The 24,812-nt window shown below is 52.3% G+C and overlaps 1 protein-coding gene across 3 annotated transcripts in view; it reads right to left on the reverse strand.

Moving 5' to 3' along the window:
• SH3RF3 (SH3 domain containing ring finger 3) overlaps positions 1–24,812 on the reverse strand; it is a 211,122-nt gene that overhangs the window by 121,808 nt on the left and 64,502 nt on the right. Inside the window, exon 1 of one of the 3 annotated variants that reach the window (XM_021087104.1) lies at positions 20,316–23,529. The exons of the other annotated variants lie outside the window; for them this stretch is intronic. Coding sequence (XP_020942763.1) covers positions 20,316–20,471 — 156 coding nt within the window. The 5' untranslated portion in view covers positions 20,472–23,529. Of the gene's footprint in view, positions 1–20,315; positions 23,530–24,812 lie in introns of those variants that run through there. 3 annotated transcript variants of the gene reach the window in all.

The following is a 24,812-nucleotide window of genomic DNA, read 5'->3' on the forward strand; positions in this document are numbered from 1 at the left end:
TGCTTGCTTGCTGCCTGTTCGTGGAGTTCATTCTTTGACCTCCGTGAATAAGAACTTGGATTTCGGTACCATCTTTCCAGCATCATTGTGCATATCTGAAGTATCCTCCCCATTCCATCCATCACCCATCCACTTACTGGCTACTCTCTGGGTAGGTACCCATGTAAGGAGCAGTGTAAGGGGACCGTGCCCTTCTCACAAAGTCTATGAGGAAGATGCAAATGTTTATTTATATGATAATGCATGGAACTTCCATGACTTTAACAAATCTGCAAGATAAAAGTCAGATTCTTCTGAGATATGCCCAGGTGAGAAAAAAGAAAGAAAGAAGTATGGAAAGGGACAGAGACAGACAGGACAAGGAGATGTTTTCCTTTAGTTTTGCAACAACATTTGAAATTAAATCAAAATTGAGGAAGGGCAGCATCTGTCCTGCCCCAGGCCAGGCAGCCTGACCACACACATTCCAGTGTGACAGAGGCCAGCAGGATGCTTTCTGGCATCTTCCATCAGGGAAGCTCCACCAGCCCCTGGGAAGGAGACACAGTCAGCACAGGTCACCTGCAGCTTATCACATCCCTGCTGTGAAAATCTTTTAACTATGGCTTCATCTGGACAAAAGCCAACACTTCTCAAGGGCTGGGAAACTTACAGAGTCCCCTTCTCAGTGCCGAGTTCAGTGACCATGGGACCCAAAGCTACACATTCCCCAGAGGGACTCCTGGAGGCACCCGCCTCCACATCACCTGTCTTAGGTGCAAACTCAGAGGAAGGCCTAGGAGAGACTAAGTCAGCATGACTCACTGACCTGCCCAGACCCAGACCTGCAGCCTCCACATTATCGGACCTCCACAGTTGAAACAAACAAGCCCATGAAGTGGAAGTCAGGGCCCAAGGAGAAAGTTAAATTTTATACCATGATCTCAACCACCATCCTGGACCTAGAGAACTCAGCACATGACCCCCAGCCTGTAAAACCTGATTCTCTCCCAACAGAGGGGGACTCTGAATTCCTCTTGCTCAGGGCTCCCGGCTGCTCTGCGAGTCAGTAAATTTTGCTTGACATCTCCCTGCTCCAGTCAACTGTCTTTCCTTCCCCCTAGCAACCTTCTTTGTTTACTGAGCTCTGGACACACAAAACTGCCTAAAGGTGAGAGAACACGAGGGCTGGGTTCCTGCAGTTTGTTACATCTTCCTCTGCTTCCCTGCTTCCCAGCTCTGAATGGAGAGCTGAGCAGAGCCCACATGAAGCCTGGAGGCGCGGGAACCTCTCTGCTGAAGCTTTCTTGAAGCCAAAGCTGATGGAAGCTGCCCCCCAGACTCCTCGGGACCAGCCACCATCTCGGAAGGAGCATGAGGAAGCTGGAGTATTTAGCCCTGACCTCCGGAGCATGTTTTGTTGTTTTTTTTTGTTTTTGTTTTTGTTTTTTCTCTCTCTCAAGGCAAAGATCCCAGTGATGTTCTTCCACCAAGAAAGTCTTGGTAATGAACCCACCTGCTGATCAGCCCAACTGTTTACGCCTCACGGGGACCTGTCCTCAGTGCAAATGTGTTTTCCCCAAGAGCCAGCCTTCCCTCAGCCATCTCCACAGGGATCCACTAGGTCTGGCAGGGTCTGCCAGGGGCTCGGCCTAGATTAGGGGTGCCAGAGAGCACTGAGCGGGGTTGGAGACGCTCCTGAAGGAAGTGCAGCCAGAGGGTGAGGCCCTGCTATGTGAAGCCTGCCTCGGGGAGCGCAGGACCCATCCCCCAGGAATACCAGTGAGGACAGCCTGGGTGCGGGAAGGAAGAGGCCCAGACTCTGTGTGGCCACATCAGCATTGAGGGGATGCCCTGCCGGGTGGCAGCAAGGAGTTCACATCTGACATTCCAGCTCGGATGACATTTCGTGATCAGGTGAGGCCTTGTCACATCCCTGTCCCCAAAAGGGAATATGAGAGATCTGGGGAGAGGAGAGCCATGCCACCAGGTCTCAGGAAGATGGGCAACCTTGGGAGCCTAAAATGGAGCAGTCACATCACCAGAACCATTTCTGGACTTCCATTTCTGCCTTGACCCAGGCATCCTGCACAAGCCTCTTCCAGAAACAAGTGAAATGTACCACCAGCAAGGAGGCTCCCGGCACCACCTCAAAGCAGTCTTGGAAGAAACAAACATGTAGGTAAACAAGCAAATCTAATCAGTTTATGAGAAATACGAGGGATGACAGGCAGTGGCAAACAGCCACAAAGGAGACAACTAGCACAGTCAAGAGTGTGGGAACATCCAGGGCAGATGAGCAGGCCTCTGCCACAGTCAACGGCAGGAAGAGGCAGTGGGAAATATCAGAAGTGACAAGAAATGAATCAAAATCCCCATCATGCCTGGACCTATTTCAGACAAACAAGCATGAAAGGACACTTTAGAGATGATCGGGAAAGTTGCAAACAGCTGATATTGGGGGGAATTACTGTTAATTTTGAAAGATGTGACAATGGGATTATAAAAACCCAAAAATACCAGCCAGAAATGTTAACAGAATCTGGAAAAGTTACTGGACACAATCAACCAATATATAAAGTCAACCGTTTTTCTATACACAGTCAACAAGTAGAGCACATAATTTTTAAAAATACTTTATACTTTTGTTGCTATTATAAATGACACTAGGGAATAAATGTAACAAAAAATGCACATTTTCTTTATGGAGAATATTATGAAAGTTTATCGAAAGACATTAGAGGGCACCTAAATAAACTGAAAGAAATTCCATGTTTTGGAGTAGTAAGATTCAGAAAAGCTGTAATTTTCTCCAAATTGATGCATGGTTCCAATGCATTTTGAGTGGAAATCTCAGCAGGATTTTGACAAATTGATTCACAATTCATATAGAACAGCAAAGTTTCTTGTCCTACTAGACTTTAAGGCTTTAAAGAAGTTATAGTAATGATTAAAACATAATGAAATCAGGAATAGACAGGAGTTCCATTTGTGGTACAGCAGAAATGAATCTATTAACCATGAGGTTGCAGGTTCGATCCCTGGCCTTGTTCAGTGGGTTAAGGATCCAGCATTGCCGTGAGCTGTGGTGTAGGTCACAGACACGGCTCAGATCCAGCTTTGCTGTGGCTGTGGCATAGGCCGGCAGCTGTAGCTGTGATTTGACCCCTAGCCTGGGAACCTCCATATGCCACAGGTGCGGCCCTAAAAAGGAAAAAAAAAAAAAGGAATAGCCAGTCCAGAAACCACACCATGAGGGAGAGACTGGGTCACAAGCACAGGCACTCGGACAGCAGGGCAACGCCAGGTATTTAACGAAAGATGTTAGCAAAATCGGATTTTAAAAATGGCTCTCTACCTCATACCACATGTGAAATTATTTCCAGCCAAATTACAGTCTTAAATGTGAAAAGCAAAACTATGAAATTTTTATAAGCTAGTCTAAGGATCTAAATTAGGCAAAGATGTTTACAATAAAACACAAAACACTGACCATAAAATAAAATGTCTTCAATTCAAAAACACTAAAACTAAGAAAACTTCTATTCATCACAGGACACTAGAAAGAAAGAAAAAAGGCAATGCACAAGCTGGGATAAGATATTTACAACCCATTTCAGAAGCAAGTATTAGCCCCCAGCATACATGAATGAGTCAGTGCTAGAATACAGGAACCAGCCCTGCTCTCACCTGCTGAGGGTCAGGTGAGATGTTCCTCCTGCCTTCCAGGTGCCTCACCTGGGAGGCCAGCATCACTGCAGTAACAAGGGCTTTATTAGGGGAGGATGGAAACAGTTCACTGATCCCAAACTGCTCACAGCAGTGGCACTACACACCAGATAAATACCATCTCCCCATCTTCAGGAAAAAGGTCATTCCAACAGGCATTGCAAAAAGACAAACACAAATAAATGGTCCATAAGTACATGAAAGGATCTCAGCAGCACTGGTCACTGTGCATCAGAGATTTGCAAATTAAGGCACATAAGATGCTATTTCAATTTACCAGGCTGGCAACAATTGAGAAGTCTGACAATCCCAAGTGTTGGAATGGTGTAAAACAAGCATCTGTCTCCATGGTTGGGGTCAGGGGGAGACAGCAGTGCCCACAGCCTGCACTACAGGCCCAAGAGCACTGCCAGGGTTCTGCATGGGCATCCAAAGCCCACAGACCATGAGGGGGATGATGGATGACCTGTGCACACAAACAAGGCTCTTGGTCGAGTGCTTCTCCACAAAAATACTGCTAAGAACAAAGCATCTCTAATCCAAGCACCATACATGCTTTTTACCCTCTGAGCTCTTCGCCAGGAATGATTTGAAAGAAGGCCCAAGAGCTCCTGCTGGAGTAAGGGTCAGGAGGAGGGGCAGCGTGGGAACCCCAGGCCCATGCAGGGCTGCAGGCTGGGGTCTGTGGAGCAACAGGGGGCTGCCTGGCCTGGCCACTGGGGGGTGGAGGGGAATGGCTGTTTTTAAGTTAATTGCCTTAGTTAAAATGCCACCATGGGAAGTTCCCATTGTGGCTCAGTGGTAACAATTCTAACTACTATACATGAGGATGTGGATTTGATCCCTGGCCTCGCTCAGGGAGTTGCTGTGGTTGTGTGTAGGCTGGCAGCTGTAGCTCCGATTAGACCCCTAGCCTGGGAACCTCCACATGCCTCAGGTGCAGTCCTAAAAAGCAAAAAAAAAAAAAAAAGAGCAGTCCAAATTTTTCCACCAGCTGACCAGTCAGCATCTCTGTGCGATGCATTAACACTCAGCCTAAAAACACTGGGGTGCTGTCACATGTAACCAGCAAGATGAAGTCTAAAGATATTATGCCAAGTGAAAGAAGTCACACACCAAAGGTCACACACACATTGTTCAGTTCCACTTGTGTGAAATGCTGAGAATGGGCAAATCCCAAGAGACAGAAAGCAGATGAGTGGTCCCGGGGTGAGGGAGGGGAACGGGAGGATGAAGAGGGACCGCTATGGGATGTGGGGTTTCTTTCTGGGGTAATAAAAACAAACTGCAAATGATGGCACTGGCTGCACGACTTTGTGACTACATTCAAAACCACTTAAAAAGATAAAACATCTGTGCATCTGTGCACCAGGTCTGCAGTTCAGACCAAGTCTCCACACCACCCCTACCCCTGGCTTTTTGGCCACACCCCTGACTTCCTGTGGTGCTGCTGAGGGGGCTGCTGGCCAGCCCACCTGCAAACCTGCAGGCGTCCAGGGCAGCAGTGCATGCGGGTGGGGTCACCCAGATATCCCTCCTGGGAAGGGGGCTCAGACTGCTGGTCGGGGCCATGCTCAGGTCATTATTTTCCATCTCACTGAACACTGGGATGACACATCCCTGCGTGTGCCCAGGGGGCTTGTCATCCTCCGAAGTCCCATTCATGGAACACGTCAGGCCCTAGCTGGATGTCATCCTCTGAAGTCCTGTTCATGGAGCACATCAGGCCCTAGCTGGAGCGGCACAGTCTCTTGGTCATGGCGCCCTCCCCTGGTCACCTGCCTTATAGGTATTTGCCCCCTTGTCAGCCCCATCTGCACACTGACAATCTCCTGACCAAGATGGATGCTGTCTGGCCCCTGGCTCACCCCCCCACCAGAAAGACAGGCTTCCCCTTCCTTCCAGGGTGTCTCCCACAGGAGCCTGGGCCTCTCTGGGCTGTGTACAGGGAGCCCAGCGCAGCTGGCAATGTGGAAACAGCTAAACAGCTGGAGGTTCCCTGCAGTCTCTACTGTCACATTTCAGTGATACCACCTGGGGGGTAGGGGCATGAGATAGGACGCCATCTGAGAAGCCGCTCTGCAGCCCCAACAGCCAGCTTCGTGTGCTGCCCGCCTTCCCACCACACTGCATTCTGCCTGGCCTCCACTGGACAAGCCAGTGCAGGGAGCATCCATGTGTGGCAATGAAGCTGTGAGCCCAGGTACTCACGAGGCCCGGAAGCCTGGCTGCCAGGGAGGAGCCAGTGCTCCTTTGAATGCTTGTCTGCAGAAAACCACAGACTGCACTGACCATGGTCCCATAATGAGCTGGAAATCACTTTCACAGGCACCCTTTGTGCTGGGCTGCTGCTCAGCCTTTTAAAAGGTTACTTGTGCACTGACGGTCCTTTCACATCTGCCTGGAGGCTATTCGTTCAGCAGAGCTATTCCTGCAGCAGCTCCCGAGAGAGAGTCAGCACAGGCCTGACTATGAAATCACTCACAGCCTTATTTAGAAACCCACACTTCCTTGAGACTGACAACTTTCTGGGCTGACTCTGGCTCAGCTGGAAGGCAATGGGCACAGGCTCAGCTCAGCCCCCTGGGCTCCTGCCAACCCCCACCCCATCCCCCCAGGAAGCATGGCATGGACTCTGGGGGTTTATCAGAGGATCTGGATTTAGGACTTGAACAGGAAGTGCTTTAGAAGCCGTGCCAGGTATTCTGTCTGTTGTCCACCCTGTGGGGGGTCCCCCACCCCATCTCTCTCCTCCCCTTCCTACATCCACTCCCACCCCTCCTCCCTCAGTTGTCAAGGTGATTTTTTTCTCTTTTTTTGATATTTTAGGGCCATACCCACAGCATGTGGAGGTTCCCAGGCTAGGAGTCTAATTGGAGCTACAGCTGCCAGCCTACACCACAGCCACAGCAACTCGGGATCCAAGACGCCTCTGCAACCTACACCACAGCTCACAACAACACCAGATCCTAAACCCACTGAGAGAGGCCAGGAAACAAACCCACATCATCATGGACGCTACCTGGATTCATTTGTGCAGCACCACAAGGGGAGCTCCCAATCAAGGTGATATTTTTAAAACAGCCATCCACTCTTTGAAATGTAGTAACTGCCTCGGTTCTGAATTATCAGGACCAATTGTCTTCTGAGCCCAGACCTGCAGGAAACGGTCCCATCTCCACTTTACAGAGTCCTCAAGTCCTGGTCCTGGCTGGGTAAGAGGCATAACCCACTGGAGTTTGGTCATGGCCGGTCTTTAACGTCCTCCCCCATGGTCCTGCACTTCCTCTGGCAGCAGGATGCAGCCTCTCGGAACCCTGCCTTTCCTTGAGTTTCAAGGCAGGGACCACAATGACACCACCTCACAGGAATTCATGTTTACCAGGTCTGTGCTACCACAAGAGGGTTCACCCAGACAAGACTCCTAACTTTGCAAAATTTAATCCTCTATTGACTGGTTACTCCTGTAATCAATCCACCCAGTCACTGAAGAGTGTCAAATTTCTATTTTAATAAAAACACCACCAACACACTTTCCTTCCTTTGTTAAAAGGAAACAAAGCGTAATCTAATTTTTAAAATACTCTAAGCAGATAATCAAGATTCAACAACTGTATGCCCTGACTCAACAATTTCCACTTGAAATGCTTCGAACCCATGGCAGCTTTGGCAGTGAAGGATGTCCTGGAGGAAGAGGCAATCTGCATGCCGCATTTGCTCCACCAAATTACTAGCTTAAATGGCAAGAGAGAGAAGGAAGAGCATTTTGATGAGGACAGTCTAATTAAAAGTGAATCGGAGGATGTAAGGATGTCTGCTCCACTGCTGCCTGCATGACCTCAGAGGTTGCACAGTGCAGCAGAGTCCTTGACAGACACGGTCCTGTCCTCCTTTCATGACCGTGTTTCTGTGATTAATGCCCATCAGGGAACCGTGGCTCCCGTCGTTGTCACTGCTCATTACCCGCAGCCACGTTGTGAGCTCCTGTGAACAACCTCTGATGCTGTACATGCATCTGGTCCTGGTTAAAATGCTGTAAGATGCCACATTATCCTCACCTTGCAGGGTTGTGGTTCAGAAAAGTTAAGGAAGTTGTTCAGGGTCACAGAGATGATGGAGCAGGGCATAGATCTGAACCTGGCTCTGGCCCCATGGCCACAGCCACGGGTCACCCGCTGGACTGCTCTGCTCTCTGCACAAACCCGGCAGAGCCCCAGCCTGGAAACCCTGATTTTCCTCTAGAGACGCCTGCAGGGCAGCTTAGCCACCTGGGGCACCTGCCTCCGTGTGGACATTTCATGGGAATTGTTCATGGACGACTGTTCTGAGAACTGCGTGACAAAACCAGAACCCACACAGGTCCTGGAAGGTAAAGGGCTTGGATGTGCAGGTCAGGCTGGGACAGGCCTCAATGCTCGCAGATAATGAACGTGGATCCTAGGGAGCTCCCCCTTTGCGTTGGGAAAGGAGAAGCTGTGGCTTGGCGGAGGTGTGAAGACTGGCCTTCTCCGCAGGAAAGTGGTCGCCTGGCCCCCAGGAGCTGACTCAGGGGGAGAAAGAGCCGGGGCCCTTGCTCTCCATGGGAGAGGCCCAGCACTGCCCAGGAACAGGCACAAACTTTCCTCTTGGTCCACTAGAGAGGGCCACACAGGCAGGCCAAGCACAATGACCTCAGGACAACTGTCACCCTCATCCACAGACAAGCTCAGACATCACGCATAGAGCAGGGATGGTGCAGAAAACAGCTGACCCCCGGGACCTCGAGCTGAAAGGAGGGCAGAGCTCACAGGCCAGACGCCAGATGATGTAAGAGGCTGGTCCTCAGGTCAGAAGGACACAGATGATGTAAGGGGCTGGTCCTTGGATCAGAAGAATGCAGACACCGGTCATTCAGATGGTTCGTGGTGGGGAGAAGCTGTGCCAGACGACCTGACCGCCTGTGGGACCACGAGGGGGCAGCCAGGTCCTGCTTTACCCTCCCTCCACAGGCACAGGAGGGGCGGTCACTGAAATCCAGGTCAGCACAGAGACCGCCCCACCCCCCAGGACCTGGTCCCAGGCCGGGTCCAAAGCAGAGGCTCCCTGAAGATCTAAAACAAGCTGATCATGCTAGGCCTCGGGATGACATACCCATCAGTGCCCCCAACCCTGTGAGTGCCACCCCTTGAGATTTCTGAGTCCTAAAGTGGGAGCAAATGGACCCATCCCAACACCCTGGGGGCCCCAGTCTCACCAGCCAGGTGTCAGCACACATGGGGTTCCCAGCAGAATCTGGTCATGTTTGGCCTGATGGAGCCTGTACCCACCAGATGGCAGCCCTTAACTGCCTCTAAAAACAGAGTTCAGGGAGTTCCCATTGTGGCTCAGTGGTAAACGAATCCGACTAGGAACCATGAGGTTGCGGGTTCGATCCCTGGCCTTGCTCAGTGGGTTAAGGTTCCGGCGTTACCATGAGCTGTGGTATAGGTCGCAGATGCGGCTTGGATCCCCTGTTGCTGTGGCTCTGCTCCGGTGTAGGCCGGCGGCTACAGCTCTGATTAGACCCCTGGTCTGGGAACCTCCATATGCCGCGGGAACGGCCCTAGAAAAGACAACAAAAGACAAAAAAATTAAAAAATTAAAAATAAATAAAAACAGAGTTCAAAGTCACTTCGCCAAACTCGCTCTGACAGTGAGTATTTGGGAGCAGTCCGGACCTGCACCCCATCGCCACCCCCCGCCACATGCAGGACTCTCTTACTCAACCCACCCTGGGCAGACTTCCTCCACCCTGCAGGCACATTCATGGCCAAGGGCAGATGCAGGAAGGGGCTCAGTGCCAGGAGGTGTGAGGCAGCCATACTGAGGAGCAGAAAGGACCCTCCCAGCACCGGCTGTGCCACCTCACTGGCTCGGCGTTGGCCAAATGCCGAGGTTCTGCCTGATCTGAAATTATGCAAGGACTTAAGCTGTCACTCAGCATCACCGAGCTGCATTTTCTGCTTAAAGAAGCATTTAGCATCTGGAGCCCAGATGCCTGTCTGGGCAACCAGGAGAGTCTGGTCTCACTTGCAGGGTCCCCTCACAGGCCTGATTCCACTGCAGCTTCAGCCAGTGGAGACGGCACATAGCTGCCCACACCCACCTGTCCTCAGCCCGACTCCAGCCCCTGAGAATCTAAGCCCCGGACAGAGGGGATCCTCTCGTCCCTGGTCACATCCCTGGCCGGCGAAGGGAAGGACACGCAGGGATACATCTGGTGAAATGTCTCTCCAAAGGCAGGCATCCGCTTAAGTTAATGACTGGGTCACTTTCTGTACAGCAGAAATTGGCATAACACTGTAAATCAACTATACTGTAATTTAAAAAAAGGAAACTTCAATAACACTACTAGATCTGAAGTCATTTAAACACCAGTCAGCTCTCAGACAGTCCTGGACCACAGAAGAGGCATTGGCACGGAGCAGGCCACAGTGTAAGAAACAGGGGCATAACTGAGTCCCACTGGGCCTGTGCCACATAGCAGGGCCACATGGGCAGAGGCCCTGGGACCCAGCGAGCAGGAGCAGTCCTGAGTCTCCCCTCCCTCTGCCCTTCTCCCCACACTGAGCTCCCAGGGCTGGGAATGGAGTCACAGCCAAGGGCGCTAACTAGGGGCTCAGGGGAACTGCCACCAGGAGCCCCTCCTGCCAAGAAAGCATGTCCAAGTGGGTGTGCAGCTGTGATCTCATGACCCCATGACCCCAACACCACAGAAATGGAGGGTGACATTGCAAGCACCCCGGAAATCTGCACACAACATTTACAGCAGCTTTATTCATAATCACCAAACGTGAAAGCACCTTCAGGAGGTGAAGGATAAACGAACTGAGGAGCATCCACATGGCAGTGACACCAGGGGCCTAAAACAAAGGAGGAATTTTAATGCATGTTCCTAAGTGAAAGAAGCCAGTCTGAAAAGGCTAGAGACAGTGTGATTCCAAGCACATGGCATCTGGGAAGGGCAGAACTAGAGAGACAGTGCAGGGCTGGGGGGTGAGGGATGAACAGGCAGCGAGAGTGCTCCATATGATACAACAGTGCAGGTCCTTAAACGGGTCCAAACCCACAGAACCACAACATCAAGAGTGAACCCTGATGGAAACTTGAGACTGGAGAGGGGGGATGACGTGTCTGTGGAGATTCAGCAGCTATAAGGGATGTGGCAACAGGGGTCACAACCTCCCAGGGGCCCAGTGGAAGCTCCCCCAGGCCCAGCACAAGCTCCCCCAGGCCCAGCACAAGCTCCCCCAGGCCCAGCACAAGCTCCCCCAGGCCCAGCACAACCCCGCCTCAGACCAAGCACAACCTCCTGTGGGCCCAGCACAACCTCACCTAAGCCCAGGACAACCTCCCCCAGGGCTCTCAAAGTCAGGGAGCCAGCTGTGAACTCCCCTTAGCCCACCTTGCCCTCTCTCCTTTGAAAGCTCCAGATCCCTAAATATTAGGAATCTTTGGTGCATTTGCATGAAGTCTAATTTCAGGGCCCCAAACCTTCAAACACAGCTCACAAGGTTTCCCACTGTCCAACACGAGGGCAGAGGCCCACTGCCTCAGACGAGCCAGGCAGTGAGGAAGAATGGGCACAGGAGGCGACGTCCCCTGGCGGGAGGCCCGCATCCCCAACATGTGTGTCTGCACAGATGCGGGATGCCCTTCGCTTACCTGAACACTGGCCACTCTCATGATGCTACTTACAGCTGCTTTTTAGTATAAGGACGTGTGCTCAACAGGCACAGTCCCCTCCTCAGACTACCCACTGACACAGGGACAGAGAGTTACTGTGCTTTGCTTCAGTCACTAGAAGAATCGTGAGACTTGAGGAGCAAAGCTTCATGTCACTCAGTGAAGAGCCCAAAGCTGGGCTGGACTCAGTGGCCTTTAAACCTGCTGGACCTGCCCCAGTGGGTGGCCCTGCCTCATCACAAGAGATGGGCAGCGCTGGGACACAGTGTGGGCCCACATTTGGCACTGGAGGCCCAGGAACTAAACCGTAACAGCCGCTCCCCAAGGATACTCAGTCCCGTAAGCCTGGGATCTGCTCTGCCTGAGTAGCACATCCACGGCGTCCACCTGGAAGCCCCACATGCTCCCCCAGGTTCAGCATGGCCCCGCTGGACAGCATGACCCGGGCAGGGCACTGGGGGCTACGGCCAAGGGCTTAGCAGTGCCGAGAGTGTCCTGCCCACCCAGGGTCTGGCAGGGTCGTTCCTCCTCTCACAAAGATCATGCCGTAGAGTTAAAGCCCATGTCATAAAACCAAAGTATTGGAAGAATGAAGAAACTGGCTGTTGAAGATTACTCCCTTTAAAAAAAGATTCATCAGGAGTTCTCTTGTGCACAGCAGGTTAAGGATCTGGCGTTGTCCCTCTTGAGGCTTGGGTCGCTGCTATGGTGCAGGTTCGATTCCTGGCCTGGGGACTTCCACATGCCACAGGTACAGCCAAATAAATACATAAGTGAAAAATAAAAATTTTAAAAACCCATCAAATGATTCACTAAGGAGCAAGTTGATATTTAAAGAGATTTACAAATTGATACACAGTGACAGACACATGCAAATTAAGATGAGTAATAATGAAAAACTGACAGCTCTATTCCTATGACTGGGAGAAAAGGTTGAAGGTCAGGCCATTCAAGTGGCCCAATTTCCTGGGGGAACCCCATCCCTATTCTCCTGGCTATGCCCAAGCATGGCTATTACAATCAGGAACCTGTAGAAGACAACTGAGGATTTGTCAATGTAACCATTTCAGGAAGAAAACTTTCTTCTAAACATATTCAAAGCCCTGCTTTCTTAGACAGACTGCATAACACATGGGCACCCCCACCTCCTGGTCCTCTGGCCACACGCCCAGGTCGCTGCTGTCCTCTCTGCCTCTACCCACGCTCCCGCAGCTGCTCAACCCCACTTTCTGCCCCTGGGGCCCCAAACCACAGTGGCGAAGGTCTTCCCACAGTCTTTCTCCTCTGCGACTGTCTCAGGAGGGAGGGCCCTGGGTTCTTTCCAACCACCATCTTCTCTGCTCCTCCAAATCCCCAATGTCCTTCTCATGTTCTGCAATACAACGTCCAGACCTCTGGTCACCAAAGCACCTTCCCAAATGTCCTTGCCACCCTGACACCTCAGACCCCTTGGCCCCGCTGAGCCTGCCACCTGCTTGTCTCCACATGTGCCCAGAAGTCCAGCCCAGCAGACCAACACATCATCCAGATCTTGGGCCAATACCACCACCTGGAGAAAGACCATCTAGCATGTGCTGAGCTGGAGAGGCAGCCCCACGCCGGCCGGAACCCCTGGAGACAGGGAGTGGAAGGAAGGGTGGTGCTGGGGGCAAGGGAGGTATGGACAGTGATGGCTTAGTGAGTACAGGGCTCCCTTTGGAGTGATGGAAGGTTCTGGAACTAGACAGAAGTGAGGACTGCACAAAACTATGAATAGTGCATGTCATGTCATTTTACCATAAAGCAAGATCATACAAGTCCAAGAACAAAACTTGTTAGAAAGTTGTCCTCTGTCTGCAGGAAAGGGAGTAAGAGTCAGAACTAACCTTCGATGCCCTTCAACCTTGAGGCCGCATATATTTCAGTTACTAAGCTCTGTGATCCTTTGTAAAATTTTGAGTTTTGGAATAACTAAATGGCCAGTTCTGGTTGGCTGATGTATTTCTGAACCAAGACACAGGCACCCCAGTATTTCCCTGGCTGAGGTCTAACTGCGGGACTGGCCACCCCAATGCCCTGGTCAGGCCGGCACATGACCATGGAAGAGTACGGCTCTACAGTCTCTGTGACTCTCCCACACACACTAGCAGCTCCTGTAACTAGGGCAGAGAAGGAGAAAACAACATCAAAGCTACATTTTTTTTCTGGTCTTTTTTTTTAAGGCCACGCCCGTGACATATGGAAGTTCCTAGGCTAGGGGTCAAATCGAAGCTGCAGCTGCCAGCCTACACCACAGCCACAGCCATACGGGATCCAAGCCGCATCTGTGACCTACATCACAGCTCATGGCAATGCTGGATCCTTAACCCACTGAGCGAGTCCAGGGATCAAACCTGTGTCCTCATGGATGCTAGTCAGGTTTGTTACCCACTGAGCCACGATGGGAACTCACAGCACTACATTCAAAACTGGTAATAAGGAATGGGACAAGCTCACCAGTGCCAGACGCTGGGCCTTGGCTGACTTGGCCATCACCAGAAATTAGAGCTGCTTCCAGTGTGGAGCCAGAAAAGTAAAACCCAGACGCCACTAGGGTCCACCAGTCAGAAAGCAGTTCCCAGAACTGTCCCTACTCAGGTCTCCAGTCATCTCTCCACCATCTGTGCCCTCCAAGAAGAGCCGAAGCCAAAGTGAGAGCACACCCGTCAGGGCCTCGAGGGCCGGTCACACTGGGTTTCAGGAAAGTTTTGTCAGTGAAAAAGCCCCTCTGTATATTTGATTTCCCAACAGATGTCACTCAGCAATGGAAACTGAACAGGAAAGTTACTGGGACAGCACGCCGGGCACCGGTGCTTCTCACCTCAGATCACAAGAGAAGGAAAGACCCCATGCTGAGTGCAGACTCAAGAAACCCAGGCTGAAAGTCTCCTGCTGACAGACTACAAGTGCATCTCGATGGAAGGACCATGGTGCAGACACCCAGCCCGGGTGGCCTGGGCTCTCCCTGCTTCCTCCCCAGGTAGGGGAGATATGGTTCTGCTGCTTCAGGCTGTCCTGGTTACCAGCCTGCAGTTCCAAAGCCACCCCACGGGGCATGTGGTCTCGGAGGCCCTGGGGGCAGATGGGCTGGGGCCAGGCCTCGTCTCCTCACATCCAGCTCTGTCCTGTGTCCGTCCTCACTGCGCAGCAAGCAGGGCCTGGAGCTCACAGGCTCTTGATGACAGTGAACCGCCCCATCTGAAAGCACATGGGCTGAGCCCAGTCAGCTCTCCCCACGGCCTCCGCAAGCAACAAGGCCTCCCGCATCCCAGGTCCTGGGCCTCTGAACCTCTCTTGAGCTCCCGTTACGGGGCAACAGGATGAAGCTGCAGAGCCTACTGCTCTCTGAGTGGCTTGCATGTTGGGCTGGTGACACCGCTGGAAGGGGGCCAAGGCTACACCCCCACACCTGCTTCCCAGAGGGCCATGTCCCAGAACACGAGCAGAGTGCCAGCAGGAGCCCTCCTCTCAGTGCTTCACCTGGCCCACCCATCACCCAGCGGTTCTCAAGTTTCATTTCAGGCTTTTAATTGAATGTTCAGCCCAGTTGTACACGCTGGGCTTTGTAAGCATTTTAATCAATAAGTAAATGAGCCTGCACCAGGGCCACATCCTCCACCTGCTGCTGACAAGAGAGCAGAGTGTGAGCAAAGAAAAGCTTTTCTTGAGAATTCTTTTGTATTTTTATCCCCGATTACTTAGAATATTCTAGACAGAATCAGTCTCAGATGCAATGGGTGCAGGCCAAAGAAGAGCCCTAAACCCAAGTTTCCTGTGACCTCCCGTGAGGTAACTCTTGGTCTTGGGTCTGGGCAGAGCCACTGGGGTGGCCTGGCGGTCAACCAGTCGAGGGTGTGGAGGCCCCTGGGTGCCAGCATCACTCCGAGTACATGGTCTCGGCCTCCACACACCCCCAAACTCTGACTTCAATGGGAAAAGACAGGCAGTGACAAGACACAAAATCAAGAGAAGACCAAAGGAGTGAATCCTTGGATAGCCACCCAGAGATGCAACCTCTGGGGACGATCTACCAGGGGCCGCGTGCGATGGGCGGCAGCTTGGGCCTTAAGGATGCAGGGGGATGGTAAGGGGTGGGTGCAGGACCCCACGGGCCCATTTTCAGGCTCCTGCTTTTTCTTTGACTGTGATGGGGACCAGGGGGCTGAGGTGAAGACCTGATGATCTGACTTGTTTCTGCAGGATGGTTCTGGCCTCCCAGTACAACAGACACAAGGGGGAGGCAGCTGTGGTCCAAGGCCATGGTGTCTTGTGAGGAGAGCTGATGGGTAAGCCCTTGAGGGTGAGGGGCAGGGTGGGACTGGGGTGCCCTGGCCAGGCCCCCTCTCCTGTGAGGACCACCTACCCGACTCCTGTGTCCCAGGCCTGGGCAAGTGCTGGGGCCACTGTCAGGGTGGGACTTGAAACCCTGGAGGAAAAGGACCTAGGGAGCCCCCCCCCACTCCGCAACAGCCTGTCCTCAGAGACGGCCTCGCCCTGCCTGGGAGAGCCTGTCTGTGAGCCTCAGCCGTGGGGCCGGGGCAGCACCCACCCCTCTGCTGACCCTCAGACAGACAGTTTTCCCAGCTCCGCCAGTCACCGTGCAGCCACCCACCCAGTGGAGGACATGCTTGCAAGGCTATGCATCCCTCAGCGAAGCCCAGGCCCATCCAGGGCTCTGATCCCCAGGGAGCTCTGACCCTGGGGAGCAGGCTCTCACCTCCTCCCTTCCCCTTTTGTAGGCCTCCTGTCAACAGTGTCAGCGAAGGACTCTCAGGAGGCCAGCAGGAAGCAGTCTTTTCCATTATTTACAGCTTGCGCAGTATCATCAAATCAATACTAACTCTTGTGGGGAGTCAGCTCTGAGCCACCTGCAGATTCTGGCCATGACTCCCCGTGTCACTGTCTGTGGACAAGTGTCTGTGACAGGTTCATGGCCAGGAGCTCCCACTTGCATCAGGAGCTCCCAACGAGTCCCTCCCAGCCCTGTACTCAGGGCTGGCCCAGCATATGGCAGGCAGTAGGCAATCATGGGGTGGGTGACCTAGACACAGGGGTGGGGGTGAGACCCTGAGGGGCTCCTCCGTCCCCCTCTTTCCAAGTCCTTTCTCACCAGGCCCCTCTTCCGCACACCCACAAGGGTTCTGTGTCAGGGGTTTGGGACCCAGATCACACAGGAGATGATCAAACACGCTCCAATCAGGCGAAGGGAGGCAAGAACGGTCTAACAGCAGCTCTTTCTGCAGGACGCCTATCTTGATGTCTTCAGAGAAGCTCTCCAAAGGCTCCAGCAAAACCTCCTCCAAGGAACTTCACCTGACATGCAAATGTCACCTCTGAGATGACAGAAGAAAGACTTCTCGCTGGAGTGACCTCATCTCTGGAGGGGAGGGGCAAGGGACAAGCACAGACCACAAAGGGCCCCTGTCTGGTGCATCAGAAGGGAGAGGCAGGTTCCAGGCAGAGAAGACTGGGGCAAGAAGGGAGAGGACACACCCAGCCACCTGGCCATGCCAGGGCCCAGGTGTGGGCGACCCGACCCGGCTGCCAGAACTCAGAGCAGGTGGGCCAGCAAGAGTCAAGGCTACTCAGCTCAGCCCTGTCATCAGGGTCACCAAGATCCTGCTCCAAAAATGCACCCTATGTGTCCTGCCAGAACTGGACAGGGAGTGTTCTGTCCCCCTGATGCTGCGGAGGGTCAGGAAAGGCACTGGTCATGCAAGGAAGCTCCAACAGGACACTTACTCATTGGCAAAACCCACTCCCACTCTGTGAGGACACTGCCTAAGGACCACTGAGCGCATCCAGAGGAAGGGGCTCCAGGGCTGGCCTGGCCCTCCTGGACTTGTCCTCTGGTGGCCTCTGTCGTGGGCCTGAGCTGACGATGCTCTGAAGGCCCAGGCTGAGCAGGAGAGCCCTGTGCCCGATGCAGTGGTCCCTGACACGTGAGTGGACACACGTGGTCCCTTCAGCTGTGATGTGCACCCGGCAGAAGGAGCAGACTTCCGCTGCCATGTGGGCCTGTGCACATGCATGGGGGCTCTGGGCCTTCTGAACAGGAGGGTTTTCCTAGCTGGTCCCCGCCGGCCAACCCGGAGGCGGTACAAATTACAGGCAGGTCCAGGGTGCCTAGAGGCTCCATCTCCCCAAGCTTACCCATCCAAAGCGGCTGCCACCTCCTCTGCACCCACCCTAACTGCAGGGTGACTGGGCCGAGAATCCCGTCACTGCCTCAGCAAAGATGCTCCCATTCCAGACCAAGGGGGCAGGGAGCAAACTTGTGGAAGGGAAAGGAAAAAGTCCAGAGTAGAAATGAGGAAACAACTTGAAACAATGGGATAAAATATTATTTAAAAGAGAAAAAAATGGGAAGAAGTCTGAGTGTCTAGGAGAACCATTACATGAAGGAAGTATCTGTGGTAACCTATTTCACAGCAATTAAATGATCCATGTTTAAAACATTCTAGTGAAGTGCAAGTATTCTAAATGGAGCATTAAGTGAAAAGACCAGGACACAAAACTTCATATTTAACATGATTCTGATCATGCTTGGAAACAAACACGTGTGCAGAACAGCCAAATATTAACAAGGCTTTCTCTGGATTAGGAAAAGGGTAGGTTCTAGTTACTTCTTTAAATGGTATTTTTATACATTTATACATTCTGCATTTTCTGGAGTGAGCATAAACAAGGTTCCTAATTCAAAGGAAACATTTAAAAATTAAAAGAAAAAACATTATTTTCAGACTGAAGAGGCATCAAATATGGCTCAGCTTTCGGTGGCCCCTCAATGGAGCTGAGATGCAAGAGTCACTTGAAACTGGTGATGACTGTATCAAGTGAGGTACCGGCCCTGAGCTGATGGGAGCAGGTGGGGGCCCCCTGGCTGCCTCCTCTCCACACCCAAAGGGGTGTCCCTTGGTCTCCAGGACCTGAGCCCCCAAACTGCTGCAGCCCTCTCCCAACCCACAGGGGCACTCCCGGGCCTCCAAGACCTGAGCACCACCCCCCACCCTGACCCTGTGGTGGCGAGCCCCCCCAATCCCCCTCGCCATCGTGAACACCACCCCACTCGCCTTTGGGCAGATGGGCCTCATCCAACCCAAGCCCGTGGAGGCAAGTGCATGTAGAACATTGAAAATCAAAACAGCTTCCCTCCCCCTCAAGCATAATGCAAAACCCAGACATTTCTCAGTTCCTTTTTCCTCCTGACAGCCTTCTGTTGCTGCTTTTCTGGCGATTCTCCACATCATCTTGACAGCACTTTCAAAGGAATCATGTTAAAGGAAACCTTCCTCCTACCCAACACTCACAAGGACAAGATTCTCAAATCAGGTTCCATTTGAGCTGTCAAGGAGGTCCTAGCCACCTCTCAGGTCAGGGGATCTTGGGCTCTACAGGGGATGAAGTGGGCCCACAAGACTAATGACAGGTCATCACATACTGTGTACCTACTCTGCACTCAGCACTCAGCACCCTTCTACTCAGAACCCTGCACTCAGCATCCAACACTCTATACCCTTCCATCCAGTACCCAGCACTCAGAACTCTGTATAACCTTCCACCAGCACCCCACACCCATCACTCTGTACTCATCACCCTTCCACCCAGCACCCTGTATCAGCACTCAACACCCCTCCACCCAACACCCAGCATCCTTCTACCCAGCACCCAGCACTCTGCACGGCACCCTGAAATGACAATAGAGTGTGTGTATAGGCACACACAGGGTCCCCATTCTGAGCAAGTTCACCATCTGGCCTAAGAGACAGAAAATATATGCCAGAAGTATGAAGACAGTACATGAGCTCTGAGCCAGACAAAGACAATATTTCCAACAGTTGTTAGAGGCTCAAACCCAGAAGTGCTGGGTTGGACCCTGAGGCCCCATCCCGACCGGGAGGGTGTGTGGGTGGCAGTGGCATAGCTGGTAGACCTGCATCCTCGCTTCCAAAGGGGCATCAGGGATGGAGGAGCCAGGCGGCTACAAGGTGTTAGGGGCTGGGCTGTTCATGCAGGACACAGGGAGGAAAAAGAGGCTGTGATGGACAGTGAGGTCAGGGGGCCGGGGCCATGGGGCTCCTCAGAGGGTCAGGGGTGTGTGCATCTGCATGTGTGTGTGTGCACACCTACGTGGGGGAAGCTGGAATGTCTGAGGCCTGGATACACCCACTTCTTCTCCCATTAGTTAACGTGATTAAGTGTTGGTGGGGTGGCTGGTGTGACATGTCCGGTTTCTGGGAATAAGTTCTCACTCTGCTGTCCTCATTTCTATTTGCTGCCAAAGGGAAGAAATAATGTGGGGATTCAATGACCAGCAGTTCGTGGACTTGGAGTCAGAATCTGCACTTTAATGAGGCCCCGGCACTCTCCCAGCTGCTGGCTGATGAGGAACCAGCTCCAGGTGGAAGAGCTCAGGGCCTAGAATCCAAGGCTGCAGGCAGAGCTGGAAGGAGGCTCAGTGTCACCCACTCAACCCACCACGTGCTGGATGAGCAAACTGGGCTCTGAAAGCGCTAATGGGTTTTCTGGGGCCCCCACTTTTTAAGATGTCGTTGTCACTCAGTTTGGGGCTTAAGGCCCCGAACTATCACCAGAAAGGTGTCACTGCATGACGGCATGCCCTCCCCCAGCACGAGTTCTCAGAATCAAGGACCTGCCATCCCTCGTCTTCATGATATCACATGAAGTAACGAGGAGGGAAAACTGCGAGGCTGCCCATGTGACTCAAAACCTACACAGAGACACCTGCGTGCACACACATCCCAGTGCTGCCTTGTGGTCACTGAGGTCAGAGAGCTCTGCACCCATTTCCACGAGCCCAAGCAAGGGTCAGCCCCCGAGACACCACCCAGAACAGCAGCCCTCGCACACAACAGACCACTTACTGCTCTACAGGACAGCACACGCGCTCCGTCAGAAACTCCCTCAAGTGGTGGTTTGGGGCTCCTTTGTGCAGAAGCAGAGGGTCTGAACTCCTGCTCCAGCTGGGAGTAAACAGCGAGGAGACCACCCCCCAGCCAGCGGGCAGGACGCAGCACCATTGCCACACCAGGCAGAGCCGGTGCCAAGTCGCAGGGCAGCAGAGAAGGGCCTGTGTTGCCAGGGGACAGAGGAAGGACAGGAGGGGGGTAGTTAATGATTTTCTTTTCCTTTGACAGCTTGGAAAATCCCAGTTTGTCTTCATAACGCCAGCTCCTTGGTTGTAATTTAACACCTATCCCAAGAACAGTTGACAAACGAAGGATAGCGACAACACAAGGCCAGCTTCATGAGCAGCCAGAAGGGTTTCTTTCTGTCCTCGACGAGCCCATGACAAGTTTGTCACTCTCTTCGCATGGGTCTGGGCTCTGCAGACACGCGCACCGCCTGCCTCCAGGAACTGCCATCTGTGAGGTGTGGCTAGCTTCCGAGTCCCCCGTGGAGATAGAAGTTCAAGGCTTTTTCTGGTCGCCTCATCTGCAGGCAAATGGGTAGCTCAGGGGCAGAAGAGTGATGGAGCAGCATCACAATGGGGAAGCTGGGCCAGCCGGGGGCATGGGGCTGCCACCACAGGGAGGGACCCGTCCCTTAGGTTGGGTGCTCTTAGCAGGTAGGAGCCGGAAGCAGAGAGACAGACTCTGGTGAAAGAACAGCTCAAGGGCTTCTGGGCACTGTGGCCCTAGGACCAGCAGCAGCAGGGGGGTGAGTGCAGCCTCCAGGCCCAGGGGCAGCTCCCCAGGCAGAGGCAGTGTCCCCTCCACAGGGGCAGCCCAGGGAGGCAGCGAGGCAAACACTGTGCCAATCCAACCATGTGCCCGGGACACGGCCCAGGCAGCTCAGCCTCCAGGCTCACTTGGGTCAGGGTAGAGGCTCCACATGGAAGCCCCTGAAGGGGCCCTCAGAAGCCCCGGGCAGCTCAGGACACCAGAGCACCTGGCAATGACTCCCAAAAGATGCGGCCCCTTACCCACAGTTGGGGTTTGCATCCAAGATGCTCCACAGACAGACCTCGCTGTGCTTTCCTGCCAGGGTGTCAGGGACTGGGGAATACACGTGATGGCCAGGCAGGTTGGGGGACCGAATGCTCTTCCCAGGACCCCAGCAGAAACCAGTTCCCAGTGGGGTCACAGCAGTCCCAGGTGTAAAGCAGGCTTGAGCCCAGGAGTCCTGATTTCAGAAACCGCTCATACAATGCTTTCTGCCAATGAGCTGCTCTGCGAATCAGCACCTTTTTTTATGGGGGCATGTGGTTTTGTTTCCTCAGAGGATTTCCTGAGTCTGGGAACAATGCCAGGACTGGGTTAGAGCCTTAGATTCCATGTCCAAGTGTCCTCGGCCGGAAGTTCACAAAGTCCATAAAAGACCTGTGAGTTCCCCAAGGCCACTTTAACTGGAAAATCTGAGGATCGAGGAATCCGAGGATCCACCATGACTTACGGTGGACTTCCTGAATTTGTCAGGGCATTGTTGTGGCCACTTCAAGGGGAAGTCTTGGTGAAACTGGGCTCAGTTCAAGGGGTGAGAAGCAAACATGAAAAATGATGAAGACATTTTATAAAGAGCCTTAAAACCCAATTTCCTACAACAAGTTGGTTAAGAGGTGCAGCTTGTCCAAGAAAAACAAAAATTAATTTACCTTTGATTTCCAGTTGACTCTGGGAAGCGAGAGTTAACCAATGTGCAGAGGAACTAATGTCCAAGCCATTTTTCCAGACTCTGAAGAGACATCTGAGCATCCGGGCTCAAATCGCTCAAGAAATAAAAACTACATCTGAGTACCAAGGGGGGGGTTTCTGCTGCAGTGAGGGCCGATGCTGGCATGAGCTGGGGACAGAAGGAGGTGACCACGACGGGGAACTCACTCTGACTGAGGCAGCTCTGCTCACCTCCTGGTGTGACCTCAGGGAGGCAGGTCTCCTACGGGAGCCCTAGCACAGGGCAGCTCTGGGCGGTGCAGCCAGCCCTCCCTCCCTCTGCTGAGCTGGGAAGATGAGGCCTCACAAGGGTCTCCAGTGGAAGACGGCCCAGAGCATCAGGACGGACACATCCAGGGGTCACATCAGATGGCAGCTCGGTGTCAACAACACCCCCCAACCCTGGGGGCAGCGGCACCTGTTGGAGCACAGGCCCAGGCCCCAGGCCCATTCTGAGGTGTCCACACCACACGAGCTCTCCCACTGCTGCCGGTGGTGCAGACTGCAGCATGGAAAATGCATGGCTTCTGCTCGCAGCCATGAGACCAGAGGCCGGGAGGGACTTGTCCTGGTTGCTGCCCCCCTTCACAGGCCTAAGAATGAGGCTCCATGGGCCTCTAACCTGGTTTCTGGAGGCTGTGATCACCAGGGCTGTGAACAAGAACAACCCAGGTCATCAGAAACTCTGGGAACAGCTTCTCTTCCTAACTGCATTCTTGGGTCTCCCTCGTGCTGCCAGCTTATCCCTAAAACAAGTATCAGGTAGGACAGCTCTCATCTTAAAAACACAGTTCCACACAGCACGGAGCCCTATAAATTCAATTTTCAGTCTCACATTTGGCATCTGTTTGGGGGTATTTCCAGCGCATCAGGAAGACAGAACTACATTCGTGGGTGAGAACCAGCACTGATGGTTTTTGCCTAAAGACTTGATAAACTATGCATTTTCGGAATGTAGCCAGAGGTTTACACATTATGACAAATCAGCTGCACACACCCCATGGAGCTGCTCCTCAACACGGCTGCACACATCTTCTAGGAAAGCTTCTGTGCCGTGCTGCCGCGCAGTGCCTGTGTGCTCCTGAAATGTTTTACGCTCCTCTTACGGTTCATCTCAGCTCAGATTAGAATATACTATTTTTCAGTCTGTAAACTGTACATCCTTTAAACAGTACAAGGAAAACAGAAACACAGCTAAGGAGGATCTGCTATATTTTCAGTTCGAGGAAGCTATTGTTTCCATCAGAATTACAGGCAGCCTAGGACCAACAGAAGAGAAAATAACCTCCCTACAATCACCTGTCACAGTGTGGGATGTTCACTGCCAGCCGCAGCTCTCGCCTCTGAGCAAAGGAGTTGGGACCGGCTGTCTTGCAGCTCCAGCTGGTCCCCTGATGTGCTGGTTCACCCACCCTCACCCCCTCACCCACTCATTCAGTCACAAGTCCACCCGCCCACCCAACATTCCCACTGAACGGGGCAGGCCAGGCGGCAGAGGAATGAGAAAGACGGAAAAGCAGCAGCCACTGCCCTCAGGAGGTTTGCAGTCCAGGGAGGAGAGTTGCCACGCGCCCCAACTATGATGCAAGGAAGAATAAAACCATTACGTGAAAAGTTATTAAAAAAAAAAAAAAAGTCTCATGGGAATCCAGAAGGACAATTATTTCTAACCAGTTCTTTGCTGGAACCTGTTGGAACATTTAAATTAGCTTCTTGGGTACAGGATTGGGATCTGAAAAGTGGGAGCAGGGAGCCTCACCAAGGGCCTGGGGTGGGAGCAGGGAGAAGTTGGCACAAGGTGAATAAGATCTAAGGGTCTGATGCCAAACCTGGTGACTATAGTTGACAACAGTGTGGTATAACTGAAATTTGCTAAGAGGGCAGAACCTCAGTGTTCTCACCAGAAAAAAAAAAAAAAAAAAAAAAAAAAAAAAAGAAATGTGAGTAGATGGACATGTTAATTAGATGGTGCGAATCCTTTAACAAATTTGTTTTCAATTAAAAAATAAATATGAACAAAAATTTCTCCAAAAATATTCCTTCCAGTCTTTTTCTCCCAATATAAGGCATGGAAAACAGGGAGACGATATAAAGAATTTTGTATCTTTTTTACTTGAAATGTTCCAATATCCTTCCACCTTCCACATGACCTTGGCGTTGTAAGAAACTTCTTTACAAATGAATTACTTTCCTTTTTTTTTTTTTCTTCCTCTCCCATGTTAGATTCTCAGGCTGGAATTGCCAGCTCAAACTGATGCATGGAGTTTCCATTGCGGCTCGTCAGGTTAAGAATCCAATGTATCTCCATGGGGATGCAGGTTTGATCCCTGGGCCTCACTCTGTGGGTTACCGATGTGGTGTCACTGCTGCAGTGTAGGTCACAGACACGGCTTGACTCCCACGTTGCTGTGGCTATGGTCTAGGCTGGCAGCTGCAGCTCCGATTCAACCCCTAGCCTGGGAACTTCCATATGCAGCATGTGCAGCTCTAAAAAGGAAAAATAAAAAGCTGATGTGAATCTTATCCGGATTTAGACAGCTGCTTTCTGACATGTGGAAACACGCCTCATTCTCTTCATCATCATCGACTGTTAGCTAATTTTATTAATTTATTGGACAATGAGGCCTCTCATTCTTAGAGTATTATGAAGGCCACTTACTTTAAACATATTTTAGCAATTCTTCTGATGTTCAGTAGCACCCTTTGGGT

The sequence above is a fragment of the Sus scrofa genome, chromosome 3, assembly GCF_000003025.6.
Source record: "Sus scrofa isolate TJ Tabasco breed Duroc chromosome 3, Sscrofa11.1, whole genome shotgun sequence".
Taxonomy (NCBI): domain Eukaryota; kingdom Metazoa; phylum Chordata; class Mammalia; order Artiodactyla; family Suidae; genus Sus; species Sus scrofa.